This window comes from Pseudorasbora parva, chromosome 16, assembly GCF_024679245.1.
Source record: "Pseudorasbora parva isolate DD20220531a chromosome 16, ASM2467924v1, whole genome shotgun sequence".
Taxonomy (NCBI): domain Eukaryota; kingdom Metazoa; phylum Chordata; class Actinopteri; order Cypriniformes; family Gobionidae; genus Pseudorasbora; species Pseudorasbora parva.
This window is the reverse complement of record NC_090187.1, coordinates 2,834,751-2,859,364: the sequence shown is the minus strand read 5'-3', so window position 1 is coordinate 2,859,364 and position 24,614 is coordinate 2,834,751. Positions and strand designations below refer to the sequence as shown.

The window sequence follows — 24,614 nt, the reverse complement described above, 5'->3', positions numbered from 1 at the left end:
ATAATAGTGCTTATTCATTAGATAATAGTGCTTATTCATTAGATAATAGTGCTTATTCATTAGATAGTAGTGCTTATTCATTAGATAATAGTGCTTATTCGTTAGATAATAGTGCTTATTCTTTAGATAATAGTGCTTATTCATTAGATAATTGTGCTTATTCATTAGATAATAGTGCTTATTCATTAGATAATAGTGCTTATTCATTAGATAATAGTGCTTATTCATTAGCTACTAGTGCTTATTCATTAGACAATAGTGCTTATTCTTTAGACAATAGTGCTTATTCATTAGACAATAGTGCTTATTCATTAGACAATAGTGCTTATTCATTATACAATATTGCTTATTCATTAGATAATAGTGCTTATTCATTAGATAATAGTGCTTATTCATTAGACAATAGTGCTTATTCATTAGATAATAGTGCTTATTCATTAGACAATATTGCTTATTCATTAGATAATAGTGCTTATTCATTAGATAATAGTGCTTATTCATTAGATAATAGTGCTTATTCTTTAGACAATAGTGCTTATTCATTAGACAATATTGCTTATTCATTAGATAATAGTGCTTATTCATTAGACAATAGTGCTTATTCATTAGACAATAGTGCTTATTCATTAGACAATAGTGCTTATTCATTAGATAATAGTGCTTATTCATTAGACAATAGTGCTTATTCATTAGACAATAGTGCTTATTCATTAGACAATAGTGCTTATTCATTAGATAATAGTGCTTATTCATTAGACAATAGTGCTTATTCATTAGACAATAGTGCTTATTCATTAGACAATCGTGCTTATTCATTAGATAATAGTGCTTATTCATTAGACAATAGTGCTTATTCATTAGATAATAGTGCTTATTCATTAGATAATAGTGCTTATTCTTTAGATAATAGTGCTTATTCATTAGATAAGAGTGCTTATTCATTAGATAATAGTGCTTATTCATTAGCTACTAGTGCTTATTCATTAGACAATAGTGCTTATTCATTAGACAATAGTGCTTATTCATTAGACAATAGTGCTGATTCATTAGACAATCGTGCTTATTCATTAGATAATAGTGCTTATTCATTAGACAATAGTGCTTATTCATTAGATAATAGTGCTTATTCATTAGATAATAGTGCTTATTCTTTAGATAATAGTGCTTATTTATTAGATAATAGTGCTTATTCATTAGATAATAGTGCTTATTCATTAGATAATAGTGCTTATTCTTTAGATAATAGTGCTTATTCATTAGATAATAGTGCTTATTCATTAGATAATAGTGCTTATTCATTAGATAATAGTGCTTATTCATTAGATAATAGTGCTTATTCATTAGATAGTAGTGCTTATTCATTAGATAATAGTGCTTATTCGTTAGATAATAGTGCTTATTCTTTAGATAATAGTGCTTATTCATTAGATAATTGTGCTTATTCATTAGATAATAGTGCTTATTCATTAGATAATAGTGCTTATTCATTAGATAATAGTGCTTATTCATTAGATAATAGTGCTTATTCATTAGCTACTAGTGCTTATTCATTAGACAATAGTGCTTATTCATTAGACAATAGTGCTTATTCTTTAGACAATAGTGCTTATTCATTAGACAATAGTGCTTATTCATTAGACAATAGTGCTTATTCATTAGACAATATTGCTTATTCATTAGACAATAGTGCTTATTCATTAGACAATAGTGCTTATTCATTAGACAATATTGCTTATTCATTAGATAATAGTGCTTATTCATTAGATAATAGTGCTTATTCATTAGACAATATTGCTTATTCATTAGATAATAGTGCTTATTCATTAGACAATAGTGCTTATTCTTTAGAAAAATAGTGCTTATTCTTTAGATAATAGTGCTTATTCATTAGATAATTGTGCTTATTCTTTAGATAATAGTGCTTATTCATTAGAAAATAGTGCTTATTCTTTAGATAATAGTGCTTATTCATTAGAAAATAGGGCTTATTCTTTAGATAATAGTGCTTATTCATTAGATAATAGTGCTTATTCATTAGATAATAATGCTTATTCTTTAGATAATAGTGCTTATTCATTAGAAAATAGTGCTTATTCTTTAGATAATAGTGCTTATTCATTAGAAAATAGTGCTTATTCTTTAGATAATAGTGCTTATTCATTAGATAATAGTGCTTATTCTTTAGATAATAGTGCTTATTCATTAGATAATAGTGCTTATTCATTAGATAATAATGCTTATTCTTTAGATAATTGTGCTTATTCTTTAGATAATAGTGCTTATTCATTAGAAAATAGTGCTTATTCATTAGATAATAGTGCTTATTCATTAGATAATAGTGCTTATTCATTAGACAATAGTGATTATTCATTAGATAATAGTGCTTATTCGTTAGATAATAGTGCTTATTCTTTAGATAATAGTGCTTATTCATTAGATAATTGTGCTTATTCATTAGATAATAGTGCTTATTCATTAGATAATAGTGCTTATTCATTAGATAATAGTGCTTATACTTTAGATAATAGTGCTTATTCATTAGATAATTGTGCTTATTCATTATATAATAGTGCTTATTCGTTAGACAATAGTGCTTATTCATTAGATAATAACTTGTGCTTATTCATTAGTTACTATTAGCTAATGAATAACCATAATGAATAAGCACTAGTATCTAATGAATAAGCACTAGTATCTAATGAATAAGCATTAGTATCTAATGAATAAGCACTAGTATCTAATGAATAAGCACTAGTATCTAATGAATAAGCATTAGTATCTAATGAATAAGCACTAGTATCTAATGAATAAGCATTAGTAGCTAATGAATAAGCAGTATTGTCTAGTGAATAAGCACTAGTATCTAATAAATATGCTCTAGTATCTAATGAATATTCACTAGTAGCTAATGAAAAAGCACTAGTATGTGCTTATTCATTACAGAGTTACAGAGTAATCCCTTACTTAACTTTTTCAAGGGAAAAGTAATTAAATTACAGTAACTAATTACTAATTAAAACTAATTACACCCAACACTGCTAATGAATAAGCACTAGTATCTTATGAATAAGCAGTAGGATCTAATGAATAAGCACTTGGATCAAATGAATAAGCACTAGTATCTAATGAATAAGCACTAGTATCTAATGAATATTCACCAGTAGCTAATGAATAAGGTCTAGTATCTAATGAATAAGCACTAGTATCTAATGAATAAGCACTAGTAACTAATGAATATTCACTAGTAGCTAATGTATAAGCACTAGTATCTAATGAATATTCACTAGTAGCTAATGAATATTCACTAGTAGCTAATGAATAAGCTCTAGTATCTAATGAATAAGCATTAGTATCTAATGAATAAGCACTAGTAACTAATGAATATTCACTAGTAGCTAATGTATAAGCACAAGTATCTAATGAATATTCACTAGTAGCTAGTGAATATTCACTAGTAGCTAGTAGCTAATGAATATTCACTAGTAGCTAGTAGCTAATGAATATTCACTAGTAGCTAATGAATAAGCTCTATTATCTAATGAATAAGCTCTGGTAACTAATGAATATTCATTAGTAGCTAATGTATAAGCACTAGTAGCTAATGAATATTCACTATTAGCTAATGAATATTCATTAGTAGCTAATGTATAAGCACTAGTATCTAATGAATATTCACTAGTAGCTAATGAATAAGCACTGGTATCTAATGAATAATGAACAAGCACTAGTATCTAATGAATAAGCACTATTGTCTAATGAATATTCACTAGTAGCTAATGAATAAGCACTAGTATCTAATGAATATTCACTAGTAGCTAATAAATAAGGACTAGGGGCTATTGAATTAGTACAAGCATCTCATTAATATCTAATTAAAATCTAATTAGCACAATGTACAAATAATAGGCACTAGTACCTAATGAATAAGTAGGCTACTAGTTAATGGAATAGATACTAGTATCTAAAAAATAAGTACTAGTAGCATTAAAATAGATACTATTATGTTTCAAGGATTAAATGTTAACCCGGCTTGCCATACTGTAACAGCATTATTAGATTTTATTTTAATGTCAGAAATGCTTGATTCTGATCGGTCAGATATTTTTGTGTAATGGCAGTAGACTGTAAAACTGACTGTTGTGGGCTGTTTCCCTAAACATAATAAATAATTTCAACTTGCATCAATATTTCATGACCATTTAGGTTACTTGTATACATTTTTATAAACTATGCTTTTATAAAGTGTTACCAAAGCAGTTTTTTAGGGCTTATCACAGCTTAGAGTCTCAGTAATGTGAGGTTAGGCATTTCTTGTGTTTTTGAGAATCATGAAGAGTGGAGTTATAGGGCATGTTTACTACGCATATTTAATGTACGGTCCAAGGCCTCTAACATCACTCAGCCCTTTGGAAGTCACATTCCTTCAAGTTTATATAAAAGCTATTTCCTAAGCGAGCTTTCAAGAAATGACAGTAAGAAGCCGTGTCATCCTGCTCTACACACTCCAGTGACGGATGGTTTAGGCAGAGTTTAGGGTCTCTGTCTGACATTTGATTCGTCCTGCACAGGTGAGGCGGCAAACGTCAAAGACAATAATGCTAAAACATGTCACTGCTGAGCATTATATATACTGAGGCTTCATCACCTTACTATGGCTATGCTCATACAGTATATGTGTGCCAGTCTCTGATAATAATAACTACAAAACTGAATTATTTCTCTTTCGGTGCTGCAAACACTTGAATAAAATTATCAGTGGGGGAATACACCAATCAGGCATAACATTATGACCTTATATTGTGTTGGTCCCACTTTTGCTGCCAAAACAGCCCTGAGCCATCGAGGCATGGACTCCACTAGACCCTTGAAGGTGTGCTGTGGTATCTAGCACCAATATGTTAGCAGCAGATCCTTTAGGATCAGGCTTGTTGGTTCAGCACATCCCACAGACGCTTGATTGGATTGAGATCTGGGGAATTTAGAGGCCAAGCCAACGCCTCAAACTCGCTGTTGTGCTCCTCAAACCATTCCTGAACCATTTGTGCTTTGTGTCAGGAGCATTATCCTGCTCATGGTCTCAGCAATGCTTAGGTAGGTGGTGCGTGTCAAAGTAACATCCACATGGATGGAGGACCCAAGGTTTCCCAGCAGAACATTGCCCAAAGCATCACACTGCCTCCGCCGGCATCGCCTTCTTCCCATAATGCATCCTGGGGTCATGTGTTCCTCAGGTAAGCAGACCGGGAACAGCTCACAAGAGCTGCAGTTTCGGAGATGCTCTGACCCAGTCGTCTAGCCATCACAATTTGGCCCTTGTCAAACTCACTCAAATCCTTACGGTTGACCATTTTTCCTGCTTCACAGTGCTGTTCCTGCACAGGTAAAGCACTGTGAAGAGTCAAATGTCTGGGCAGCACAAGATTTTGCATTTCTTACTTGAGGATAATATTTTCTGAAATGTGAATGTCAGAAAAGCTGGAGACGGATTGATTTTCATGTTTGGTTTAATTCCCTCTTGCAATCTGAGTGCATTGTAGTTTTAATGGAAAATACTCTAGTTGTGTCATATAACTGGATTAAAAAGATGGATGATATTTGATGAGCTTCTCACGCATTAGCGTGAATCTAAACCATTTTATAAACTAATAAACTAGAAGAAAGTAATCTGAGTTTTAGAAACAAATAAAGGGTTGCAGAAAAAACGTCTTTTAGATTTGCGTCATTAATTCAACTTTAATTTTTGTTATACTTTATTATGGGTGTGCATCTGTATTTTTATATCGTTTTGGTAGGTCTGTCTGAACAGGGATCATTTTGAGAGCTGAAGAGATGAGGGAGGTCAGTGCCGATCATGGCCAGATGTTCTCCGCCATTATCCATGACCCTCCTGGATTCAGCCTTTCTTCTGTCCATCTGGTTTACATGCTTGAAAGACCCAATCTGATAAATCATTTCAAAGGCTTAATGTTTTCGTTTGGATTAAAGCACATGCGTATGTGCATGCGTTACTGATCACATGGAGGACACGAGACATGAGACACGAGAAAACTGAAGGATCGATGAACAGCAGGAGAAATATTTGGCTGTTTTGAATTGCCAGTCTCTAAATAGTGTGTGATTTTGTCTGATTTGCTGAGAGGGTAAGAGGCAGATCAGTTCAGACGGACTCTAATCCTCCACATAAAGATTACTCTCTCTCTCTCACGCACACACACACGCACACACACACACACACGTGTAATCTGTGTAGTGTGAGTGATGTGACTGCTATCGTCAGTCTGTTATTGTCAGCCAAATCTGGAGCAGAAACCTAAAGGTACTCAATAACTTTATTTGTTTCTTTTCTTCATCCTCTCACATCAATGAACCTCTAATTGCCTTTTCTTCCTCTTTTCTCTTGATCTTTCCATCCATCGAACATATTAATACGGCCTAAGTTGCCCTGATAGGAACAGGTTCATAAATTGTATGATATTTGCATCCTTCCTGCGTTGATCCATCAGTGCCTTGTTGTGTGATTTAAAGCTGACTGGACTTGTGTATGGAAAACAGCTGTTCTCCAGGTAAATGCTTTATCATTTGCAGCGTTAAAAAACAGATTCAGATTTAAGCATCATGTTTAAGCAGCACCAAATTAACATTTTATTATATTATTGCCTTTCATTGTCAGAACGTTCTGGCAAGGTTCTCTCAAAGTTTACAGTACATTAATATAAGGTATGTTTAAAGTTTTCTGGTCTTTTAATAATGTTCTCAAAACATTAGCACAAAAATGCTATTCATACACATTTTAAAAGTTAATATTTTTTTCCAAATGTTTAGAGAACATTTTAAGGTAGCATTCCCATACTGTTTGCAGAATGAAAAAAATATGTAATGTTTCCCTAAAAAGTTTCATATTCAGAAATTCAGAAATGTTTTTTTTTTTTATAACTACATGGGAACGAGCAAAGTCTCTGGTGCTTCTCAAAATTAAAATAAACAATTAATGTTGCATAAGAGTATGGAGCTGTTGGAAATAATTTGGATATTATTTACTGATCTTATTTTTAAAATTATATTTTTTTATAATAGAGCTCATACTTGTAAATGTGGTCAGCATTGCTCAACAAGACAGCACACATTAGTGAACATGAGTTCTTGTGTGGGGTCGCATGTGCCTGCTGACCTTTTAATATCCAAATGTACTGACATGTGGCAGCGGGACGCCTGATTATGCACATGACTTCTGGAGCAAAATGCTCACAGTTGATTCAGCTCAGTTGTAGCACAGATTGTATTGTAATTTCATTATACCGAGTGCTTCGGCCAAATGTTGCCTATTTTACTTTATATGTTTTGCTTCATGCACCTTCGGTTTGGTCTGCAATGAGCTGGAAGTAATGAAAAGCAATTTCACTGCCTGGGATGAAGAGACGAAGGAACTTTAGAAGGCGACCTGCAGTCTCATTTTTAAAGGCCTGATTTATTAAATGTACATATTATGAGGCTCATGATGATTTGAATGCAAGCTGTGCAAAATCAGTAAAATTATTCTCATCAGTTATGGTTATGGTTCTTTTCATGTGAGTTTGAACATTAACATTTGTATCTAAAACAATGAGAATATATAAACAGCATTGTCTATTATTTCAGAATTATGTTGTTGAAATTTTGTTTTGAATTTTTTCTTGATTTTGTAGGATTAAAACAGAATATTTTAATTTCTTGTCACTTATGTGGCAGGGGTATATTACATAATATATATTTAAAAAGTGGGTTGTATATATTAGGCAGCAAGAAGCAGGAAAAATGTCTAAGCGAGTTTGACAAGGGCCAAATTGTGATGGTTAGGCCTCATGGGCGGCCAAGGCTCATTGATGCACGTGTGGAGCGAAGGCTGGCCCGTGTGGTCCGATCAAACAGACGAGCTACTGGAGCTCAAACTGCTCCAGAAGTTAATGCTGGTTCTGATAGAAAGGTGTCAGAATACACAGAGCATCTCAGTTTGTTGCGTATGGGGCGGCATAGCCGCTGACCCCTGTCCACCGCATCAGAACTGGACCACAAAGCAATGGAAGATGGTGGCCTGGTCTGATTATGCACGTTTTCTTTTACATCATGTGGATGGCCGGGTGTGTGTGTGCGTGTGGCTTACCTGGGGAACACATGGCCCCAGGATGCACTATGGGAAGAAGGCGAGCCGGCGGAGACAGTGTGATGCTTTGGGCAATGTTCTGCTGGGAAACCTTGGGTCCTCCATCCATGTTGATGGATAATGCTCCTGACACATAGCACAAATGCTTCAGGAATGGTTTGAGGAGCACAACAACGAGTTTGTGGCGTTGCCTTGGCCCCCAAATTCCCCAGATCTCAATCAAATTGAGCATCTGTGGGATGTGCTGAACAAACAAGTCAGATCCATGGAGACCCCACCTCACAACTTACAGGAATTGAAGGATCTGCTGCTAACATCTTGGTGCCAGATACCACTGGACACCTTCAGAGGCCTAGTGGAGTCCATGCCTCAATGGGTCAGGGCTGTTTTGGCAGCAAAATGTGGACCGTCATAATGTTATGCCTCAGAACTTTCCTCCTGTCCTCTGAACCCAGCTTGCCCCTCGCCATGCGGCCTCGGCCCTGGCTTGGCGGTGCAGTCATGTTGGTTGTTTCCCTTAAAGTCGGCACGCTCCGCTACTCAGTCCTCGGACAAAGGCAGACAGGCACTGTGCACCATCTTAACGGTCAAGGAACTTCCACAACTTGGAAGGAGACCTTCCTCTCCTTTTGGCAACATTCACTCTCAAACTACCTTCAAACTTCCCGTAGATCGGAGACATGATCACTGGGGAGAACTGAGAGACAGCGCTCCAGCTCACAGATCGCTCTGAGAGGACTCACACACATTCTTTTATACTCAACACAAAGCAACCCATGCAAGTATAAATTCCATTTATTATATATCCATTATATTATATATCCATTTATATACAAATTTAGATGTGCTTTAAGACTAGTAACCCTGTTTAAGGTGATATTGTTCTTTGCTGGCTCTCTGTAGGAATGTTTGTGAAATGCCATTCTGAACCCGTCCTTTCTCTCCTTTATCTTTTTCTTTTTGTCGTTACTCTGTATAAACATGTATTCTTTAGTTAGTCGTATGTATGCGTAGTATAAATTATTAAAACCACTGCATCCATGTTTAATTGTCCTTGTTGCTGCTCACAATAATTAACTTTTTGAGTGCCTAGAAAAGCGCTATATAAATGTAATGAATTAGTTATGTAGTTAGTCATAACTTTACATTGAAGGGGGGAATCTCCTCAACCACCGCCAATGTGCAGCATCCACTTGGATGATGCGACGGCAGCCATATCGCGCCAGAACGCCCACCACACACCAGCTGATTGGTGGAGAAGAGACCGAGTGATTAAGCCAATCATTATGGGGTTTATTAGGAGGCCATGATGGACAGGGGCCAGTGGGCAAATTTGGCCAGGATGCCGGGGTTACACCCCTACTCTTTATCGAAGGACATCCTGGGATTTTTAAAGACCACAGAGCGTCGGGACCTCAGTTTAACGTCTCATCCAAAAGACGGTGCTCTAAAGACGGATAAGTCACTATATATATATATATATATATATATATATATATTTGTCAGAACGTTATTTAATGTTCCCTGTTAGCTGGGATATAATATTGACCTGATTTGAACTTTGAATATCTTTGGCTCTTAATTTGATAACATTAAGACTTGAGGAGCAGTAACGAGGCACATTCAGTAATCTTAAAAAAGTAATGAGAGCAAACTATATATCACTTTATTTTCAAAGTGACACATCATTAATTTAAATTAAGATTAAGCATTAATTCCTGCATGAGATTTCTCATGCTTTTATCCCCATGCCTCAGATTTACTTTCACTCTTAATGAAGGAGTCCTTCTTCAACCTTTAAACAGCTGTTCTCAGGTCAGAAGAAGAGCGATGAATGAGTCTGGATATGATGAATGGAGCTAAAGCAGCAATCAGGTGATGAAGAGCAACACTACCCAGAACGCACCTGTACACCTCCAGACTGGTGACATCAGACGCCAGATGGGAGCAATCAGAAATTTGCATGATAAATAGAGATGTTTTTTAAACCAGATGCTACCATCCCCGTACAGTCACGTATGCAGTACTATGAAGCATAATTTTATCCTGATGTTACTGGCCACCGATATAAAGTTAGATATATAGTAAAAACTCGGCTATGTAATTGTGAGTATTGAAAGTATTGGGACACTCCTCCAAATCACTGAATTCAGGTGTATAAATCAAGCACTTGGCTACACACATTAGTGAAAGAATGGGTCGCTCTCAGGAGCTCAGTGAACTCAAGCGTGGGGCCGTGATAGGTTGCCACCTGTGCAATAAGTCCATTCCTGACATTTCCTCACTACTAAATGTTCCACGCTCAACTGTTAGTGGGATTATAACAAAGTGGAAGCGATTGGGAAGAACAGCAACTCAGCCACGAAGTGATAGGCCACGTAAAATCACAGAGCGGGGTCAGCGCATGCTGAGGGTCACAGTCCGCAGAAATCACCAACTTTCTGCAGAGTCAACAGCTCCAGACCTCCAGACTTCTGTGGCCTTCAGATGAGCTCAAGAACAGCGTAGAGAGCTTCATGGAATGGGTTTCCATGGCCGAGCAGCTCATCCAAGCCGTACATCAAGAGAAATGCAAAGCGTGGATTTGAAATTGCCCTTTTCTGTCCCAACATGACTGCGCTCCAGTGCACAAAGCGTCGGTCCATAAAGACATGGATGAGGAGTTTGGTGTGGAGGAACTGGACTGACCTGCACAGAGTCCTGAGCTCAACCCGATAGAACAGCTTTGGGATGAATTAGAGCGGAGACTGAGAGCCAGGCCTTCTCGTCCAACATCAGTGCCTGACCTCACAAATGAGCTTCTAGAAGAATGGTCAAAAATCCCCATAAACACACTCCTAAACCTTGAGGAAAGCCTTCCCAGAAGAGCTGGAGCTGTTAGAGCTGCAAAGGGTGGGCCGACTCCATATTAAACCCTACAGATTAAGAATGGGATGGCATTAAAGTTCATGTCCATGTAAAGGCAGGGGTCCCAAAACTTTTTGCAATATAGTGTATATATTATTGAACTGCAATTTTTTTTTCTACTAGTCAGTTATCCTGGTTGAATGTGGATTATTTTCCCCATATTCTCCATTGTTGCGGCTTCTCTCTTCCCAGTCTGTCAGTAACGCTCTGGAGTGTGTTTCCCATACATTGACGTAACTCACTGCTCAACTACTATAGTACGATGCATTGGTAAAGAAATCAACTAACTTGTCACGACACTTGTTTCCCGAAACTGTATTGTCACAAATCTGCTGTTTTACCACATTGGTTAATGATGTCCACAGGTGGTGGAGTAATAACCACTTTTAATGAATGTTTTTGAGATCGAAACTAGAATTTTTGCTATCATTTATGGACATGGCACATCAGGCTCGCTCTTGTGTACATGTGCACTCTTCAAAAACGGTGCTTCAACGAATCTGTTGACGAACTAAAATACTTAAATTACATTTGTATGCATTCGAAATAAAATATATGATCATACTGAATGTCAGCTTGCTTCTTTTGCTAAAGATTAGGATTTATTAAGTCCACGTCATGCAAACAAGGAACACTGTCGTTGCAATCACACAAGTTTGCGAAGCCGTTTGCGAATGTTCGTTGGAAATGATGTAACTTGCGACCATAGTTTGCTAATGATGCTTTTGGGAAACAAACCCCTGTTTAGTTCCTGTCTCTATGAAGCCTCATCTTATGAAAAGCACACCAAATAGCAAAATAGCTGAACAGCAGGATAGAACCCCTTTGATAAAAGTTATTTTTTAGGACTGACTTAATTACATCCTCCATGTTTTCTCCCTTGTCTCACAGCATTTACCAGCAGTCAGCGAGGCCCTTATGGATTCTCCACACAATGTCAACAAGTCCCTCCAGAACCTCCAAGCCAGCCTCGCCAAAACAGCCCAAGAAGAAGAGGAGGCCAAATACGCCAGCGAGTCCGTCTGGATGTGGGTGGCTGTCATTGCAACCGTTAGCAACATTGTGGTGGTAGCAGTGGTGTGCGCCTGTGCCTTTTAGACCCCGTAGTGTGCAAGAACACAGCCTGAACTCCTGATCCGTCACCCGTTTGGCCCTTAGCACAGTATGTAGTAAGCAAGCAACAACCTTCGGCCTCCTTTCTCCAAAGATGCATTTGAGTGAACTTAAAGGCAGCCGATTGAGCTTTTATTTTAAATGAATGACATAGCACTTATTCTTCTTTAGATTTGCTTTGTAACTAAACAAAGTACGGGTTAATTTCTTTATCAGAAGGGCTCGGTACAGTTTGCTTTGTTATATAAGACAGTATTGCGTAACATCTGTCAGCTGTACAGTTGTTGAACAACATGATAAAGCAAATCCCTGGGATATACGTCTCCGGATAGGACTTAAATAAGTGCATGTTTCTGAGTGTCAGTGCATGCTAAATTAGACAGATGGTGGTTGACCGACGGCTCTATGCAATTGCTTCCGGTCATTCTGCCCGTACCTCTTCATTTTGATGGAGTCAACGCCTTTTTTGGGGAAATTTAAGACCGATATATGACGCCATAATATATAGCCATAACTGTCAGCAAATGTGAGCTATGTGTATTCAAGTCATGTCAGAAAGATCGTATTTACGAGTTAAACTGACATGTTTTAACAAAAAACATCACCATTACATTTTCTACATTTCTGTCCTACTATAATACCAACCAGTTATCAGCTCAACCCACTTCTCTCCCATTTAATAGTTTTAATGCAGTCTCTTTTATTAAAAAAAAAAAAACATTAGCCTTCAGTCTGAGTTCATGGTTTAGCATGTGCAAGATAATATTAGTGTGTGAATGAAATGATATTATATGCCACCTCATTAATTCAATCATAGCTCATTTTTCAACACCCAAAAGTCTTTATTCTGGCCGGTCGATGGTTCTGGATCTCTGAACCGAGACATGAGTTTTGTTCCAGCGTGAATAATCTAACTGTGTTGGAGGAAGTTCAGAAGTTAAAGCTAATTTAGCATGCAGTCGCTTTGTTATTACATCCCGGGACGAGTCGTGGATGAACTCGTTTTGTAGGGCTTTAATTGAGAGATTATATAAATACAGAGTTCTGTGAGCCTTCACCCTCTATTGCAAAACATTGTCTTCATATATATATACACAAGACATTTAATGTTACAAAAGACTTTTTTCAAATAAATGCTTCAGTTCATTAAAGAAAATCACAGTTTCCACAGAAACCTGAAGCAGCAAAACCAACAGTTTCCAACATTGATAATAGTCATAAATGTTTCTTGAGCATCAAATCATCATATTGAATGATTTCTGAAGGATCATGTGACACTGAAGACTGGAGTAATGATGCTTAAAATCCAGCTTTGATCACAGAAATAAATGACATCTTATTATATATTCATACAGAAAACAGTTCTTTTAAATTGTAATTATATTTCACAATATTACTATTTTTACTGATCAAATAAATGCAGCTTTAGTGAGTCTTCCTTAGAAAATCAAGTTATGCATTAAAGCCAGTCTATGAATCTTCTGATTTCATCAGGCTTTACAGATACCCATCGCTCAGCTTTGCCCTCTGGTGAAGCCGCTGAAGGGTTGAATCGTGTCTCCCTTTACCTGTATTTTCCTTCAGGAGTTTGGCAACAGGGCTGTGGTATTTTTCTGGCCATTTAATCTCAGAAATATGGCACAGCCGTAAAAGAGTTTGTGTGCTTGACTTCTGAGTCAATGGAGACGCAGGCGTCCATCACGCACTCAACTACACCGCAATGTGCCTTAGGGAACGTAATGCCGCCGATCCGTGCTTCTCATTTTGGAGGTGAGTTTTCTTTAATTTCTTTATATTCAACTTTAAGCTTAATTTACTGTCAGATCTTCTGCATTGACCTCAGGGAGAGCCAGAGTGATTCTATACTAGGGGTTGAACGACATCCGATTTTTTAAAGTCGACATTTATGTGATGAAATGCGAGTCGACTAGTCGCTGCTAACGTCATTAATGAATAAATAAGCCTGAGCCTCGAGCTGAGACGCGAACGCGGGTCTTCTTGTGCACAGGACGGCCATGGCATATAACACAGCGCTGCCCATAAGGTTATTAATCCGACATTACAGCTTTTGTATCAGTTCTTTTGTCTTATGGTCGTTATATATTTCTCACAGATTTCTGCTCATTCTAAATAAGATACAGATAAAGTAGCAGGATAAAGATTACATGTATAGGAATGCATTAGTGAGTGATTGCGTGTGAATTCATCGTCTCTACTAATAGTGAAGCTGTGAGTTTTAGTTATCAAGAAATATATGCTAGAACTTTTCAGTTTCTAAGCTATTTTATTGATAAATCCCAGAACTGTGTTGACAATACATTTCTGCTACTGAATGGATTTGTGCGAGGCGCCCGCGATCTCCATTTGATGTGCAATCGGCTGTGTGTGTGCGTTGAAATGCAGCATGCATTAGTTTAGCGCAATGATTAACTTACGTGTACAATAAGTGTGCATTCCCCCTATAAATTTTGAGCATCCAGATGGTATAATAAGACATGTCTTGTGGAGAGCTCTCGGAGTATGCATTTATCTGTAATTTTTAACTTTTAAAAACAGAGCCTGTGTGTCAGGAAATTGCTTATCCTGTTGCGCCCTCTATAGGCCAGCGACTAGTCGACGTCAAGCTTAAAGCGTCATGACAGAGCATTAAGGTCGACTAGTCGGTGCAACCCCTATTCTACACCACTAAGGTTTCCTTTCAGGAGTATGAGAACAAAGGTGGCTGTTATAAATTTGTGGGTTTTCAAACTGGTGGGTGGTTTTTAAATCATGCAATGTAAATGATGCCCTTCACAACCCCATCTGTAAACTCTACCCTCACTGGGACGTGGAGAAATCAGGTAACAGTCGAAAACGCTGCTCTGTTTACGGCCTCGCGCACTGATCTGGAAACTCCTGTCCTGCATAGGCATTCACATGGCTTTCTGGGGCGGCAAGTGCGGCTTGGAATTATTGAGGATCACCTGCAGATCATGTAAAGACCATCAGATAAACAAGGATGATCAGAATACAATTCAGTAAATCCTATAAAGAAATGCCACATTAAAGGGGACATATCATGCCCCTTTTGACAAGATGGGTATCATATCATGCCCCAGAATGTGTCAGCAAAGTTTCAGCTCAAAACACCCACCAGATCATTTATTATAGCGTCATTTGGGTATGAGCAAACACATGCCGTTTTTGTGTGTGTCCCTTTAAATGCAAATGAGCTGCTAATCCCCGCCCCCTTCTAGGAATGGGCGGATCCTTTACTTGAGCTTTGGAGACTCCGTCAAACAACAAAACAGGCCAATCTCTCTCAGCCAAAAAGTCAGAAAGTACCAGTTGTGGAGCAGATGAGTCAATTCAATTCAATTTTCAATTCAAGATTGCTTTATTGGCATGAATGTAAAAATACAATATTGCTAAAGCGAATTACATAAATAATAATACACATTGACATAAATAATAATAATTGATAGTAATAAGAAAGAAAATATTACAACACTGTATAACATAACTTGAACTTAAATAACCGGTGTAACAAATTAGAACATTTGATACCACAGTGTTTTAACATATATATATACACACACTCACACATTCAGGGGGTCACTGTGGTGGACAGTAGGGACACACACTGAGGTCTCAGGTTGACACTTTTAGACACACCTGGACGTTAATGAATTCTGTCATTGGATACGTTTATGTACCATTAGTTGTTGTGGAGTTATGTTGAGTCAACTCATTGGCTTGAGTCATTGTAATATTCTAGCGCTGATGCAGCGAGTAAACCGAAAGGTGGTCTCTGCTTCTCACTCAGTGGTGTGTCTAAAGGGCAGATCATCAACAGACATGGGCAGGTTTTCCATACTCTTACGCAGGAGTAGGGGGAATTATGAAACAGCACATCATGAGAGATTGATAATGAATGATGGAGATTATAAAAAAAAGCATTGGGTGGATTTTTATCTATATAGGCTGGCTATTTCAGAGTCCTGCACGGGTTCGATTTTGTAAATCCGCACCCGCCCGTACCCGCGGTGCGTTAAACCGCATCCGACCCGCTTTCCGACACGGAGCATTAATTAAAATCCGCACCCGACCCGACCCGCGTAAAATATAACCGACACCCGACCCGCACCTGAAATAATATCAGCTTAGCATATAACATTATATAGGCCTACGCATTTATTGCCAGGTCATACAAAAGTAATTACAGCACCGTCTTTAAAATTCAAACACATTATTTTCAATGAGTGTATGGACACCGGCGGCGGCATTTAGCGCCTGTCCACGGCAACTCAGGAAGTTGTTCAAAATTCTGCCGCGCCACAGAGCGCCAATGTACTGATTTCACCCTGTGCTACAAGACACACACATCGTGCAGCTCTTCTGTCAGAAGTGGATTAACTGAGCTCACGTACGCGTATATAATGTGCGCGTCTGGCGCTGAGCTTCCCCTCCGGTGTGCGACCCCCATGAAGCCAATTGTGATTTTCTGAAGTGAGAGAATCCTGGGAGGGCCTACAGCGGCGCGAGCTCAAATAACCTGATATTATTTTAAAATGATTTAAGTAACTTGAAATACAGGCAAGACATATTTTTGTAGATGTGTTCCTAAAAATATGCATGCATTTTTACATTCGCACGAGACTGCTTTAAAATTATGTTAGACCCGTGTTTCCCCCTTGTCTGACCCGCACCCGTATCCGACACAGTTGGATGTTTTTCACCCGTTTCCGCAAAATTTCCGAGTCGGTACCCGAACCCGTGCAGGACTCTGGGCTATTTACACACACATCTGTGTTCAAGTGAATTTTGCATAATAGTCCCCTTTAATACACAGCTTTCTGAGATTCTGAATGCTCAATTGCACCACATAATTACTTATAATGATTTCTGCACTGTACACTTCTGGTCAAAAGTTTAGAATAATTATGTTTGTTTTATTTTATTTTTTATGTTTTTGAAAGGAATTTTGGTCCCAAGAAGATCAAACATAAAAACATTAATATTATGAAATATATTATCACCATCACTTACAATATATATATATATATATATATATATACTTTTTAAAAAAAAGTAATTTATGCTAGTGATTAATATGATAAACTGATTTGTTGCCACTAAAATCTGAAGCAGCACAAATGTTTTCAACATGGATGACTGCAAACTTTTGACTGGTAGTGTGTATTTGAATAGTTGTGTAATAATAATTGGTGCCATTTTGCTAATTATAAATAATAAGCTCCATTCAATTCCACGTCCATTTATCTGGTAAGTATCCGTGTAATAAGAGAGATAATGTACTGTCATGTGTCTGTATTTTGTGATAATGGCCATTAAAATGATCTCTTGCCTATTTTGCTTCCAACCATTGAAAACGCCTTGAATCATAACCAGCTCTTAAAGTCATTCTGTGATAAAGAAAAGATATCCATAGCTCACAAGCATGATTTTAAAGAGCAAGGCCGTGATAAGAACTCAGCTAAACGAGGGATGCACCGATATAAAGTTTTGTCCAATGCCGATAAATCTTTATTTTTGAAAGCTGATGACCAACATATAAATCTAAATCCAAAGTGATTACAAAAACCAAAGTGTCACCATTAAAGTCATGTCCCAAACACACAATAATGTATAATGTTCTCATTATGTTATTTAGCCGATATGACAGAACTCAGAACTTGCACTGAACTTTATTTTCCTTTTTTGATTCCAATCATATTTCAATCTATTCAAAACCATCATGGTAAGCACTACACATCTGAAGTATCCCTAATCATAACCGTCTAATCTGAGTTGGTCATCTGCACACTGTAAAACATTTTTTGTTGGTTTAACTTAAAAAAGTAAGTAACCTGGTTGCCTTCAAATTTCGAGTTTATTGAAATTAAAAATGTGAGTTGATACAATGAAGTAAATTGAATTAATAAATAGAAACTCACAATATTATTATATCTGAACCACATACAAAAATTTGATAAAGAATAAAAAAGCACAATTTGGCATGTTTTACTGCGTCATCATAAATAAAACACACACGATTACCCAATATGCTTACAAACTCTTAATAATATTTAAATAAAGGTTTTTGATAAAAAAATTTTTTCCTTGTATTAACTCAAATTTTCAATTTCAATGAACTTTCAAAATGTAAGGCAACCAGGTAACTAGGGCTGCACGATTAATCGAAATCGAACCGCAATCGCGATTTGGCTTGTGTGCGATTATGAAAGCTCAGAGGCTGCGATTTAAATAAAATAAATAAATGCCCTGTGTGTTAGCGAAGAGCGGCTCTGTGATAAACGCTGCTCCGTCTGAAAGACTGCGAGTTTGAGTCGTTTATAACGTGCGTTAAAAAAGCAACACGAGTTAAACATCTTCACAAACTAGTGAAGCGTTCATAAACCTGTTCAGCAAAAGACAACGTTTAATAACATGTTTTACCTCACTTTATATCGTCAGGCGAGTGTGTGTGAGCTGATATCAGCTGTGATGTGGCTTCTCATCAGAGTGAGGCAGACGATGCGTTATTTTATAGCATTCTATGTCAATCAGCACTGCATTATAATACACTTTATTACTATGAAAATACCTTTGACGGCTTGAAGAACTCAAATACACCATATTTTGCTGCAGTCGTGTTTATTGTCGTCATCTTTAATCAAAGCGTCTCTAACTTCTGTTTACAGAACATCATTACTTTTCTGAGGCAAATGTGGCGTTTTCCGCTCAAGGGCGCCCTCTAGCTTTCAGTATGAATTAAAAAATTTGGATAATCAATAATAAGAAAAAATTAAAGCTGCGAGCAGCGATGACGGGCCCAAGCCGGGGGCACCGCCACCCCGGTGGCATCATCTTAACTGTGCACAGCAGGCAATAGGCATTTAATATGGGAAAAAATAAATAAAGGGACTATGTCAAAGTCATTTGAATTCACCTCATTAACTGCAGCAACTGGTGCTGCTATGACCAGGAACCACAACAGTCAAATCTATGAGATCAATTACATTTTACTCTTTAATTTTATCTCTGATGATGTCAAATGTCAATTTCAAAATGAGTGCAGAATACTGTCAAAATGCTGAAGTTGTATTATCCTTACACTTCTCTTCATGTGTTTTTGACCTACCGTAGCTTGTGATTGTTCACCAGTCTTATGCTGCAAAAAGCATGCTTGTTTTTATTTCAATATGTGTGGCATTCAATATTTTTTTTAAATATAAATAAATAAATAAATAAATAAATAAAGCCAAATCAGAGACCGCAACAATGATTTTAATATCAGTGTCAGGTAAGAGTAATATGCGTGTATATAATTTATGGAAGTTTATTATAAACAGCCACTTTTATAAATTCATGTGAAATGTAATTTTTTTATCCATTTAAATTCTATCAATAAATAATTAGTTTAAAGAGGTGTCATACGTGATCTTTGCAAACACAGCACATGACCTTCTTTAAAGCCCATGTTATAGAAAACAATTAAAAGTATTAGGATATCACTTTCAATTATGTGCAAATGTATTTTTTGCAGCTCAAAATATTGTAAGTTCAGAAGACCAGTATTTTATATATATATATAATACATTTTTTTAACTTATTTTTCACAATAAAGTGATAGATATTGCTGATAGCAATTATGATATGAAAGGGTTAAATTATGAAAAAAACAAGAGACAAGGCGACACACACAGAGTGAGAGAGACCCCCTCCACACACACACACACACACACACACACACCCACACACACACACACACACACACACACCACACACACACACACACACACACACACACACACACACAGAGTGAGAGAGACCCCCTACACACACACACACACACACACAGAGTGATCCTGACAGAGGGAGGGGGATATCACTTTCAATTATAAGCAAATGTATTTTTTGCAGCTCAAAATTTTGTAAGTTCAGAAGACCAGTATTTAATTAAAGATATAATATATGTTTTTGTTTTACTTATTTTTCACAATAAAGTGATAGATATTTGTGATAGCCTATGAAATGAAAGGGTTAAATTATGAAAAAACAAGAGACAAGGTGACACACACACAGAGTGAGAGAGACCCCCTCCACACACACACACACACACACACACACACACACACACACACACACACACACACACACACACACACACACACAGAGTGATCCTGAGAGAGAGAGAGAGAGGGGGGGTAATTTTTTTTATATTTATATATTTTTAATTATAATTATTTGTATTAACACAATTATTTAACTAATTATATAAAACAATATTGTCAATGCCCTACAAATAAACCAGTTTTATACATTTATTTTTTTATTCAAACCCAGAATAATATGTTTATTCCTTTAAAGCAGGCCAAAGCATTGAGAGGTAATCTTTTTAGACAGTAAAGTGTCTCTCTCTCTCTCTCTCTCTCTCTCTCTCTCTCTCTCTCTCTCTCTCTCTCTCTCTCTCTCTCTCTCTCTCTCTCTCTCTCTCTCTCTCTCTCTCTCTCACACACACACACACGTCTGGTTCACTATCTTTTTGGGGACTCAGCATAGACGTAATGGTTTTTATGCTGTACAAACCATATATCCTGTCCCCCTTCACTACACCCTAAACCTACCCATCACACAACTTTCTGCATTTTCACCTTTTCAAAAGAACTCATTCTGTCTGATTTATAAGCTTTTGTACCCATTGAGAAGTCCCCATGAGTCTGTGTGCATTCAGGTTTAAGTCCCCACCAGGCTAGAACAACACACACACACACACACACACACACACACACACACACACACACACACACACACACACACACACACACACACACACAGTAGTAATGCTGAAGTATGCTGCAGGCAACTCAAATCAGCCAGCCCATCCCCCATTCCCCCGTCCACAACACATACACACAGCCACGCACACACACGCACACACACACGCGCGCACACACACACACACACACACACACACACACACACACACACACACACACACACACACTCATATCTGGTTCACTATCTTTCTGGGGACTCAGCATAGACGTAATGGTTTTTATGCTGTACAAAATATTAATTCTGTCCCCCTACACTGCTTCTACCCCTAAACCTACCCATCACACAACTTTCTGCATTTTCACCTTTTCAAAAGAACACATTCTGTCTGATTTATAAGCTTTTGTACCCATTGGGACGTCCCCATGAGTCTGTGTGCATTCAGGTTTAAGTCCCCACCAGCCTAGAAAACCATTCACACACACACACACACAGAGGCAAGGTTTTTTGCTTGAAAACTTATACAATATTGCCCTCTACTGGACATTTAAGGGAGAGCATAAGTGTTGAAAAAAAAACAAAAAAAAAACAGTGTGATATATAGAATAACCAGCAGGTGGGAGTATAGACTTATTTATGAACCAGGCACTTGTGTTCTTATTTTGTGTTTTTTAGGCTTTTGCTACGGGACCACCGTTTGAGATATCCAATAACCGTTCGCATTTTAGCATCTTCTGTATATTTACTTCATGTTGTCCGAGTTTGGAGGAGATTGAATGAATCGCTTTTGAGGAGATGGTAAAAACTCAGAGCTCGCTTTGCCACTTCTTGTTATCTTCCAACCAAATTATCTGACTTCCTGTTGGTCAGAGCTAATGACTGTAAATTAGAAAGTTGTCCGGCTCGAAATGTACAATATATATACCGAGTTTGGTGAATGTAGATAAAACTAACCCCCCACTTTGGACAAAAGTGACACACTTCCTGCTGCCAATTGGTGGCGCTATAACTTTGACTCACAAAAGTCATATCCATGTGATCGGCCTCTTACAACGAACACACAGCTGAAGTTTCATCAAAATGAATTAATGTATGCAAAAGTTATAACACACTTCCTGTTTCCCTTATCTCGCCATAAATTTGTCTCTTCGCCACGGCCAAACCGTTCGAGGTATCAAAAAGTTGCTTGCAATTTGGCATCCTCAGTGTCTTGACTTCATGCTGACCGAGTTTGGTGCTGATCGGGTGAATCGTCTAGGAGGAGTATCGCAAATTCCAGAGCATGCGTTTTCCGAACAACCCATAATAGCTCACTTCCTGTTGGGCGAAGCTTATGACTATGAGTGCGGAAGTTGTTTGGCCCGATGAGATCTATAAGTGTACCGAGTTTCATACATGTACGTGCAAGTGTGTTTAATATATAGACCCTGTTTTTCAAGGGGGCGCTGTTGAGCCCCCCTGCCACGCCCGGGTCAAACGCCTGTGCCAGACCCTGTTGGCCGCGCATTCCGATGCGTGTGCAAAGTTTCAAGAGTTTTCGAGCACGTTAAGTGCCCCAAAAATGCCCAAAAGGCGAAAAGATAATAATAATAATAATAATAATAATAATAATTAAAGCTGCGAGCAGCGATGACGGGCCCAAGCCGGGGGCACCGCCACCCCGGTGGCATCAGCTTAACTGTGCACAGCATGCAATAGGCATTTAATATGGGAAAAAATAAATAATGGGACTATGTCAAATTCATTTGAATTCACCTCATTAACTGCAGCAACTGGTGCTGCTATGACCAGGAACCACAACACTCACATCTCTGAGATCAATTACATTTTATTCTTTAATTTTATGTCAGGTGATGTCAAATGTCAATTTCAAATGAGTGCAGAATACTGTCCAAATGCTGAAGTTGTATTATCCTTACACTTCTCTTAAAAATAAATTAAGCCAAATCACAGAGACCGCAACAATGATTTTAATATCAGTGTCAGGTAAGAGTAATATGCGTGCATAAAATTTATAGAAGTTTATTATAAACAGCCACTTTTATAAGATCATGTGAATTTTTTTTTTTTATCCATTTGAATTTTATCAATAAATAATTAGTTTAAAGAGGTGTCATACGTGATCTTTGCAAACACAGCGCATGACCTTCTTTAAAGCCCATGTTATAGAAAACAATTAAAAGTATTAGGACATCACTTTCAATTATGTGCAAATGTATTTTTTGCAGCTCAATATATATATAATACATTTTTTAAAACTTATTTTTCACAATAAAGTGATAGATATTGCTGATAGCCTATGATATGAAAAGGTTAAATTATGAAAAAACAAGAGACAAGGTGACACACAGAGTGAGAGAGACCCCCTCCACACACACACATAGAGTGATCCTGAGAGAGGGAGAGTGAGGGGGAAGGGGAATGACAGACACAAAATCTAAACAGTGAGAGATCATTGTTTTTATTTCACTGTTTTGCAATAACAACAATAGTTTTATCTTCAAGACAGTGTTCCTAGGACATATCCAACCTGGTTACTAAATAAGGCTACACTCTCACCTTCTGGTTATTCTATATGCCGGTAGCTCATTGGTTCTCATTTTTGTCCTTAAACAAAAGGCATTAATCTTCTCATTTTTAAGTTACACGCACTACTTTTTTTCCCCTTTTCTTTTTAAAGACAATTAAATGTGTTTTTTCTTTTGTTAGTAATGTTTTTTTATATTTATATTTTTTATTAATAATTATTTGTATTAACACAATTATTTAGCTAATTATATAAAACAATATTGTAAATGCCCTACAAATAAACTGGTTTTATACATTAATTTTTTTATTCAAACCCAGAATAATATGTTTAATCCTTTAATGCAGGCCAAAGCACAGCATTGAGAAGTAATCATTTTAGACAGAAGAGTGGCTCTCACACACACACACACACACACACACACACACACACACACACACACACACACACACACACACACACACACACAGTAGAAATCAGTGACACGTGTCCCCATGAGTCTGTGTGCATTCAGGTTGAAGTCCCCACCAGGCTAGAAAAAAGAACACACACACACACACACACACACACACACACACACACACACACACACACACACACACACACACACACACACACACACACACACACACACACACACACACACTGTAACGCTGCAAGTATAAACCGGCCCACACACACACACACACACACACACACACACACACACACACACACACACACACACACACACACACACACACACACACACACACTGTAGTAAGCTGCAGGTATAAAGCAGCCCATTCCCCCCCCCCCCCCCCACACACACACACACACACACACACTCATGTCTGGTTCACTATCTTTCTGGGGACTCAGCATAGACTTAATGGTTTTTATGCTGTACAAATCATATATTCTGTTATCCTACACTGCTCCTACCCCAAAACCTTCCCATCACACAACTTTCTGCATTTTCACCTTTTCAAAAGAACTCATTCTGTCTGATTTATAAGCTTTTGTACCCATTGGGAAGTCCCCATGAGTCTGTGTGCATTCAGGTTTAAGTCTCCAGCAGGCTAGAAAACCATTCACACACACACACAGAGGCAAGGTTTTTTGCTTGAAAACTTATACAATATTGCCCTCTACTGGTCATTTAAGTGAGAGCATAAGTGTTAAAAAAAA

The 24,614-nt window shown here is 37.4% G+C and overlaps 1 protein-coding gene across 1 annotated transcript in view; it reads left to right on the top strand.

Annotated features, from left to right (window-relative positions):
• The window catches only part of LOC137043769 (uncharacterized), a 51,125-nt gene that overhangs the window by 2,649 nt on the left and 23,862 nt on the right, over nt 1-24,614 (top strand). The window contains exon 2 of the mRNA XM_067420185.1: nt 11,936-12,072. Coding sequence (XP_067276286.1) covers nt 11,936-12,072 — 137 coding nt within the window. The remainder of the gene's footprint in view (nt 1-11,935; nt 12,073-24,614) is intronic.